The sequence below is a fragment of the Myotis davidii genome, unplaced genomic scaffold (genome assembly GCF_000327345.1).
Source record: "Myotis davidii unplaced genomic scaffold, ASM32734v1 scaffold327, whole genome shotgun sequence".
Classification (NCBI taxonomy): domain Eukaryota; kingdom Metazoa; phylum Chordata; class Mammalia; order Chiroptera; family Vespertilionidae; genus Myotis; species Myotis davidii.
The window spans coordinates 1733124-1742251 of record NW_006298628.1 but is presented as its reverse complement, the minus strand read 5'-3'; the positions used below and the strand labels follow the sequence as shown (position 1 = coordinate 1742251).

At 54.7% G+C, this 9128-nt stretch overlaps 1 protein-coding gene across 1 annotated transcript in view; it reads right to left on the bottom strand.

The window, feature by feature from the left end:
* Window positions 1-6245, bottom strand: part of DLX3 (distal-less homeobox 3) — a 10008-nt gene extending 3763 nt beyond the window's left edge. Inside the window, exons 1-3 of the mRNA XM_015570775.1 lie at window positions 6168-6245; window positions 3990-4056; window positions 368-1056 (exon numbers count right to left, since the gene is read on the bottom strand). Coding sequence (XP_015426261.1) covers window positions 368-1056; window positions 3990-4056; window positions 6168-6245 — 834 coding nt within the window. The remainder of the gene's footprint in view (window positions 1-367; window positions 1057-3989; window positions 4057-6167) is intronic.
* Between the last annotated feature and the right edge of the window lie 2883 nt (window positions 6246-9128).

Below are 9128 nucleotides of genomic sequence, written 5' to 3'. Positions count from 1 at the left end.
TCCCCAAGGCTTTGCTCACGGCGCCTTCCCGGCTCGCCGCCCTTCTCTCCCCAGCTGGCTGCCTCGCTTCTTTCCTCGTTCCCGACCCTCATTCCTTCTTCTTTTTTTTTTTTTAAAAAAAACTTTTATTTTAGGATAATTTTCGGTTTTCTGAGAAGTTACAAGCATAGTGCAAACTCCTCCCGCCCTCTCTGCCTCTCTCCCTTCTTTTTCCGTCCTGTCCCCCGATCCTTTCTTCTGTCCTTTCTCTCACTTTGTCTTCACCTTTCTCTTTCAGCTCCTCCACTTCTCGGTCGCTGCTTCCTGTAATTCTGGGCGCCTCTCTCCGCATGTCCCCCTCACCATCCCCTCTCCCGGCCCCAATTCACAGCGTCCCTGGAGCTTGCTGTCCCCGATGCCCACCCCCAAGCCCTCTGCAGCCAGACGGAGGACTGTCTGCCGAGCTCCCCGCGAAAGCACCTCCATTAGGATGTTCCCCGACAACCCGCGGCCCCTTTCCACTCCCTCCTAACTCTCCCCGATCTCCCTCCGAGGCCCGGGCCCGGAGCGAGCAGCGCGCCCCAGACGCGCGCAGTGCCGGGGCTGGAAAGCCGGGCTTCCTCCCGGGGCCGCCTCCCGCCTTCCCTCGCCCCGGGCCGTCCCTGTCGGGTCGCCGACGCGCCTCTAGATCTCGGCTCCAGCTCCCCGCCTTCCTTTCCCCGGGAGCCCGCCGGTGCCTCCCATTCTCCGCGTCCTCACCTGGGTCCTGGGCGGGCAGCGGCTGCTCCCGGTACCCCCCGTACTGCCGGTAGGAGGTCCCGTAGGTATATTCCGACTTGGGCGAGTAGGCGCCCGTGCTCGCGAGCCCGTTGAGGTTGAACTGGGGGTGGTAGGTGTAGGGGTTCACCGTCTGGCCGTAGGGCTGGCCCGAGTAGTAGTCGTGCTGGGGGGCACTGTAGTAGCCCAGGTCGGTGACGGACGACTCGGGCAGCGTGGGCGAGTCCTTGGAGCCCGCATGGCAGCTCAGCGAGCTGGAGATGTCGGTGAGGATGCTGCTGAGCTTGCGATCGAAGGATTCTTTTTAATGTTATGCCATTTAAAAAATCTAAAATTATTATTAATAATTTTCCTTTGAATCATGAATTATGCTGCTTCTTGTTATTTCTTTCAATGTCACTGTTAGTGTTAAAATACCATTCAAGACACCCACTTAAATGACTACGGACCAGCTGGGAGATTTATCCTAATATTGAGCCTTATGATATTGGACCTTCACAATAAACACTTTGGCTTTCACCCTTTATTCTTTTCTTTTTTTATTATATATTTTTATTGAACACACACACCCGCTCCTCGCTCCTCCTCCTGTGGCTTTCTCCCCCAGCCCCGATAAACCCCAGTGTCTCTGAAGGCAGGAGTGGGGGTAGGGTGTCTGTGAAGAGGCCCCAGAATCTGTCAGTGTGTCCCTTTCCCTGGCTGGGCGGGTGGGAGGGGGGCTCAGGTGCGGTGAGGAAGGAGGGGAATGTGCCCATTGGGTGCTTGTGGAGGGAAGTGGTCTAAAGGGATGTGTGTGTTGGGGGGAAGGGGGGGGCCCGCAAGTGACAGGCAGACAAACATGCCCAAATGGGAAAGATCCAGGGCCCATGAAAATGTTTTAATTTCTTTTAAAATCAAAAGAAAAGAAAAAGAATCTAGGTTGAAGAAAATGTTTGAATATATAATATTAATTGCCTTTACAGCAATGCAGTCATAAAAGGTAATTTTAAAACTTTTTTTTTTAATGGAAGAAGGGGTCCATCAGGCAAACGTGCCTTGGGCTTACAAAAGTCATACTTCAGCCCTGGGAGGGTCGGGTTGGAGGGGCGGAGGGAGGCAGGTGTGTGTGTGGAGGTGGGGGCCTACGGGAGGGTGGAGTGCACAGCTATCCGCAGTGATATTAGAGCCGTCTCTGAAACTAGTGTGTGCAGTATTAGAGATCACCCAGGAGCCGGGGACCTGGGGTCCGCATGAAGTTGGGGGACACACAGGCTGGCTCTCTGTGTTTCAATAAGTTTGGGGGCAGAGTCTGTGCATTTGGGGGAGTGTGGGCATTGTTAGAGATCAGGTGTATGGGACAGGTGTACTTGGGGTGTGCAATGTGCGGGTTTCCTGTATTCTTCAGTATGCTGAGGTGTATGTGAGTGCAGGACTGTGTGTGAGCGAAGGTGTGCGTGAGTGTGTGTGTGTGAGTGTGTGAGTGTGTGTTCGTGTGTGAGTGAGTGTGTGTGAGTGTGTGACTGTGTGTGAGCGAAGGTGTGCGTGAGTGTGTGTGTGAGAGTGTGAGTGTGTGTGTGTGCGTAAGTGTGTGAGTGTGTGTGAGCAGTGGGAGTAGGGGCCCAGGGATGGCGTGTCTGTATGTGAATGTGTGGCTGTGTGCAGAGGTGTATAAGACTCTCAGTCCCTTCCCAATACCCAGTACCTGGGAACCAGGATGCTTTTTTGAACCTCGTTCCCAACCCCGAAAGGTCCTAAAGAAGGGGCTCCCCCACCTGGGGACGTCCCCAGATCCTAGTCTTGTTTGGCACACAGGGCCAGCCCTTTAGGTCACCCAACTTGTTCCCAGCGCCTAGCCCATGTCGCCATTCCACCCCCAATTCTGCGCCTGCCTTTCTTTGGGATGAGAAGGAATTCCCACAAATCTCAGTTCCTAGCAGAATATTTGAATCTTCTCAACCACCCCGGGACAGGCAGTGCCAGCGCGCCACCTTGTGGTCACGCCTGGGCTCTGCAGCCTCCCCCAGCCCGGGGAGGGGGTGTCTCTTGTGGACTCTGTCGGGCAGAGAATAGCGCAGCGGGATCTGAGCGCCTTTCCAAACTCAGACTCTCCGGGCAGCGTGCCCGGGGTTCCAAGGGCTTTGAGAGCTGCAGTTGGCAGAGACTGAGGGTCATAGTCCGCGTGCCGAGGGGCAGGGGTGCCCGCCAGGTCTGAGCGGCTCCGGGGAGGCCTCGGCATGGGAAAGGTGGAGGCGGGGGCCAAGAAAGGGGAGCGCTATCTGTCTGTCTATCTCCGCCCCCCCCCAGCGCCTATCGCCCGCCGCTCCGAGCCCGTGGCGGGGCGAGTTGCCACCCGCTCTGGATGCCCTCTGTTCTGTTGCCAAGAGGGTGCCAAGAGAGCCCACGGCGTCGGGGGCAGGAAGGGCACTGGGCAGGCCGGTTCCCCTCCCAGGATGGGAGGCGGGGGGTGGAGAGGGGGAGAGGCGGGCAGGGCCTGCTTTGGAGCCCCAGTTCCCTACAGAGAAGGGGCAGCGTCAGAATGCCCCTTCTCTGGCATTCATTCATTCATCCATCAATTCATTCATTCATTCATTTATTCTTTCAGCAACCTACACGAAGAGGGCCAGGTGATTCAGAGATGGCAGGGTGTCTACCTTCCTCATGAGGTCTTCATAGAAGCTCTCTCCTTCCCCCTCCTCCCTCCCACTCCTACCTGTGGCTCCCGAGTAAAATGAATGAGGGAGCACTGGACTGGGAGTCCAGGGATCATGAAACAGTCGTGATGGTGGTGGTGGGTGACAATTTCTATGCTCCATTTTGCTCTGAAAATCTAAAAGGTCTAGAAACGGACTAAAACGTCAGCAGTAGGGACCTTCGTGAGCAATTAGGTAATGTGAAGTTAACAGCCGGTCCCCCTTGCACTGTGTGCTCTACGACAGGAGGTGCTGTGTCTGTCCATTCACTGCGACCTCCCAGGGACCCAAGGCAGGTCTGGGCACACACAACCTCAGTGCAAATAGATGTGCGTTGAATGAATGAGCGAGACTCCCTAATGCTGGAGAGCAGCTGAACCATCCGGGCTGGGTAGGCTTGCAGGGTTAGGAAAGGGGGGGGGTGTCACGGAGCAGCACTGCCATCCAAGTGCCCTGCCCCGCTCCAAGGCAGGAGCAGGAGCAGATTCCCAGACGAGGCCACGATGGCCTGAAAGGGGCCTGTCAGGCCAGCAATACTGGAGCCACCAGCCGCTGGGCGGGCACCTGCTGCTTCAGGGTGGTGAGGTTCCAGGAGGATGTAGTGGGACCAGTGCCGCCCACTGCATCTTGTCTGGACCAACAAGAAGAGCAGGTGTCAGCCTGGTCGGAATCCTGCCCCTGGTGGCGGGGTGATGCAGGGCAGCCTGTCGGCGGCCTCTGGGCGGCTGGCGGGAGGGAGAAAGGTCGGGGCTGGTCCATTACCCACCCTCTCCCTGGCGTGAGAAAAGGTACCCTGTTGGAGTGAGCTGTTTCCTAGAGGCCAAGTGTCGTGCCACCTGGGCACGGCCCCCATAACTGGACTCACAGAGCGCGGGGGAGGAACTCAGGAGGGAGGACGAACGACGGGCCAGCCCTTGCTCTCTCCGTTTCCTGGGGATCTGGCGCCATCTAGTGGTCAGTGTGAGGAGGCCAGCGGCCAGCTCCACTGGAGGGACCTGGGAAGGGGGCCCATGCAGGGGCCTCACCGTCATACCCAGAAGGACTATAACCTTAACTTATTTGAGGAGCCGCATCAGCACCAAATGTTCACCTTTCATCATGGCCTTGCCTTCCTCTGCAGCTGCCACCCCTCCCTTCTCCCGCCCATCCTTGTCTCGCCAGTGGCTCCTTCCCTTAGGTTTCTCGTCTGTAAACCAACGTGTCCTCTGAGGTCTCTTCAAGCTCTGCTGCTCTATGATTCTAAACTCCAGGACTTCTGTCTCCCAGGGAGAACCCCCTCCACTTTCCTGCCAGCTCCCTTGGAGGTACATCCAGGCTTCCAGGCCTTTGCAGCCTGGCATCCTGCTGGGGGCCTTCGTCCATTCGACACATACTTTCTGAGCCTCTGCTGTGCTGGGTGCGAAGGATGGAGTGATGAGCAAGGCAGACACAATGTGCCCCCCCATGGAGCTCGAGCTCAAAGTGCTCAGATGAGGGTGGCACACACTGCTGTGACAGCCGAAGGGGGCCTCCAACCCTTCACGGAGGCAGGAGGCTATCGCAGCTGAGAACTGAAGGCCATCCTGGACTTGGTAGGAAAAGCAGGGGTGAGGGCCCGGCCGGGTGGCTCAATGGTTGAGCGTGGACCGATGAACCGGGAGGTCATGGTTTGATTCCCGGCCAGGGCACATGCCCGGGTTGCAGGCTTGATCCCTGGTGTGGGGCGTGCAGGAGGCAGCTGATCAATGATTTTCTCTCATCATTAATGTTTCTATCTCTTTTTCCCTCTCCCTTCCTCTCTGAAATCAATAAAAATACATATATTTTTTAAAAAGCGGGGATGAGAGGGAGGAGAGGGTTTCCAGCCACAGGTGAAAGGCTTCTGGGACTGCCTGGGGCATAGCTTGGTTGGGGGGCGGGGGGGGCGGGGGGGACAGGAGTAAAGCTGGAGTGGCCTGGAACCCACCAGCCGGAAAATGGGCTCTGCCATCTGGAGCAAGCATGTCAAACTCAGAGGCTCACACGGGCCACATAAACGAGGCCTTCTACACGGGTCCCTCTAGCTGCTGTGTGAGGATGAACCAGAGGGGACAAGATTGGAGGCCGAGAGGCTTACACACCGCAGAGAAGGCCAGGCAAGAGGGGAACTGGGTGCGGGTTAAGGAGAAGGCAGTGTGTGGGGGGCAGAGGGGGAGTGGATTTGAGAGATAGAAGGTGGTCTGGCGATGGCACTTGGATGTTAGTAGTAAGGAGAGGGGAACAGCGGAGAATGACCCCAACTTCTGACATGGGCAACTGCGTGGAAAGCTGGAACCTGCTCCGAGAGAGAACACTGCGGGGAGAGGGTGCTGGATGGGGAAGATGTGTCCTGTTTTGTTTTCTTAACTTTTCATTCGAGTAGAACATCCATGAAGAGAAGTGAGACATCATCATCAGTGGGTTCGCATGAGCCAAACGCAGCTGTGTGCCTGCACCCGGGGTGAGTATCGGGTTGAGAAACAGTGTTACCAGCACTCAGAGCCCCACCTGCTCCCTCCAGTAACTGCTCCCCAAGGGCAGACGGTCTTAACTCCTGGCTCCGGGGGTTGGTGTCGTGACTTTTGTGAATGAAAGTGGGCGGCATGTGCTCGCTCATGTCTGGCTTCTGTTGCTCATCATCATGTCTGCGACCTTTATCTGTATCGTGGAATATGTTTGTAGGTTGTTCACCTTCAGAGCCATCTATGGGTCCTCCATCATATGAATATCCCACCACTTACTTACCTGTTCTACCATGGATGGGCATTTGGGTAGTTTCCTGTTTGGGGTACCACGGATATTGCTGTCAGCATCCTTGTACATGATTTTGGGCGCACGTACGTATGTGCACACTGCCGTCCGGTGCCTAAGAGTGGGATTGTGGGCCATGGAGTGTGCGTGTGTTCAACTTTAGAAGATACTGCCAAATAGTTCTCCAAAGTGGTTGTGCCAGAAGCCCAATTTTGATAGTGTTTGCGTTCCAGTGTCTTTGAAACATCTGGGAGGAGCTGTCCAGCAGAAGCTGGCTCCGTGGATCTGAAAGATCAGTACAGAAGCTGGGATTGGAGATGTACCGTGGGGGTCAGGGACATCCTGTGGTAAGTGGAGCCATGGGTGTGGGTGAGATGGCCCCGGAAGGGAGGGAGAGAACAGAGGGCCAAGGAGGGTCCCGGGGCAGCACCTGTGAGAGAGCAGCCAGAGAGGAGTGAGGCAGTGCCGAGAGGTGGCCCTGTGTTGGAGAGGGGGCTGGGTGAGTGCTTCAAGAAGGAGGGACGGGCCAGCATGACTCAGGGGTTGAGTGTCAACCTATGAACCAGGAGGTCACGGTTCGATTCCTGGTCAGGCACATGCCTGGTTGTGGGCTAGATTCCCGGTGTGGGCGTGCAGGAGGCAGCCAATGGATGATTCTCTCTCATCATCGATGTTTCTATCTCTCTCCCCCTCTCCCTTCCTCTCTGAAATAAATTTAAAAATATATTTTTTTAAAAGGAGGGAGTATTCAGCAAGGTCAGATCCTGTGTGGACGTGTGGTCTGAGCAGAATGCAGACAGCTGGCTCACTGGATGGCAACTCAAGGAGGCCTTTGGTGGCATGGGGAAGAGCAGGTGAGGCGGAGGGCAAGCTGGGAGGTTGTTTACACTGGCTGAGGGGCGAGTGGGAGGGAGTGGGAGGGGAGCAAAAGGCAGAACAAGTGCAGGCAAGGCCCCAGGGAGCAGAGAGGGCGGTGCCTGGAGGGCATTTGGCATGTTGAGAGGGGTGTGTGTGTGTTTTAAATGGGAGCAAGCCTGTTTAGATGTCAATGACAGCAGCCAGGAGGGAGGGGTTCATCCAGGGGGCCATCCCTCCGTAGGTGGGAGGGGAAGGATCTGGAAGCCGCCCAAGGACTTAGCCTTGCAGCAGATTCTCTCCTTCTGTTGAGTCAGGAGGGGAGATGAGACCATCAACACTGGCTTTCATTGGGCACTCACTGTGTGCCAGGGGCAGCTCGAAACGTTCTGCACAGATGAGTTCATTCACTCCTCACAGCCTATGGCGTGGGCATGCTCCTTTCTGTCTTACAGAAGGGGAAACTGAGGCACAGAGCACATAAGTACACGGTAGACTTGAGATCAGAACCTGGGCGTTCTGTTACCCTCTATGGGGTGGGCAGGTTCGTTTGCAGGTTTGGGGCAGAAGGTAATTTGATCGAGTTGGGTACTGGACACATGGGTGCCCTCTGTGTGTTTGGGATGTTTGAAACAGGTCAGAGTAAATAGAATCGTTCCTGATGTTAGGAGATTCCTGGGTGGGTTCATAAAGCAGGTGTGAAGTTCAGAGCTGCGGAGAGGGGAGCAGGTGGGATCAGAGGTTCAAGGAGAATGGGGAAAGGCAGGCAAGCCTGCTGCCATGGTGACCAGGAAGAGGACGCACCAGGGGACATGGGTGAAGCTCTGGGGCGGACAGCCCTTTCTGTGGTGGAGGACTCTGCGGTGGTAGTGACCCCAGGAGGCATGAGAGGCTATACCAGGTGGTGGGCTGCTCTCCAGTCAGGCTCAGTGGTCAGCTGTGGACAGACAGTTGGGTTGACCAGGGTGGAAGTTTGCTTGGCAGGCGAGGGAGGAACAGACATTAGCAAAGGTTGCTCGTGTGGTTTCTAGGGGAGTGTAAGCCAAGCAGGAAGGAAGGGAGGGAAGAGGGGTGACAGGTGGAGGAGTAGAGGAGAGGTCCAGGCTGAAGGTCCCCAGGGAGGTCAGAGGCAGCCAGCAAGGAGATCATAGAGGGGGTGCCCTTGGGGTCAGAGAGGGGGAGGTTAGAATTTATTCAAAATGTAGGAACACAAAGAAAAGGGGAAATCTTGAATGAAGCCAGAGGGGCGAGAGCCACCTTGTATAGAGAGGAACAAATGTAAGAATTGCATCGGACTCCGCAGAAACCATGCAAGCAGGAACAACGTGAATTTTTTAAAGTATTGAAGAAAAAACAACAACATTGAATTCTGTAGCCAGTGAAATTATCCTTTAAAAGTGAACATAAATAAAACACCTGAGGGAATTTGTTGCTAGTAGACCTGCCTGGGAAAAAATGTTGTTAAAAAGTTCTTCAAAGAGCAGGAAAATGACATAAAAAAACAAAACAAAAAAAACACCTCAGTTCCATATAAAGAAAAGAAAAACATCAGAGAATGAATAAATAAAGGCAAAATAAAATATCTTATTTTTTATTCTTAATTGATCTAATAGAAAACCGTTCATATAATGATAGAACAGCATACTGGATACGTGAATAGCTCATGGATAAGTGAAATAAATTACAGCAAGGCTATAAGGAGGGAGTAGGGGACACTCTGTTACAAGGTACCTGTACTGGCCAGAATGGTGTTATTTGAAAATGACTTTAGGTCAGTTTAAAGATACATCACAACTCTGAGGCAACCACTAAAAGTACTTTAAAAAATGTGTTTTTTTTCTGCAGAAAGTTTTATTGTTTCCATCTGGTCCAATGCAATGGGCTCCAGGGTGGTTAAAAGAATGGCTAGTAGTTCTGGGAGAGGCTCAGGTAAGAGCCAGACACCAGGGGGAGGTCGAGGGGCCCCTCAAAGGCCTCTGGGCTCCACAGGCTCCTAGTCGTGCTGGAGGGGGAGCCTTTGGAAGAGATACTCGCCCAGCCCAGCCTGGGGCCGGCAGCCTGCAGAGGTGAGTCAGGTGTCGCCCATCTTCTTGATGAGCA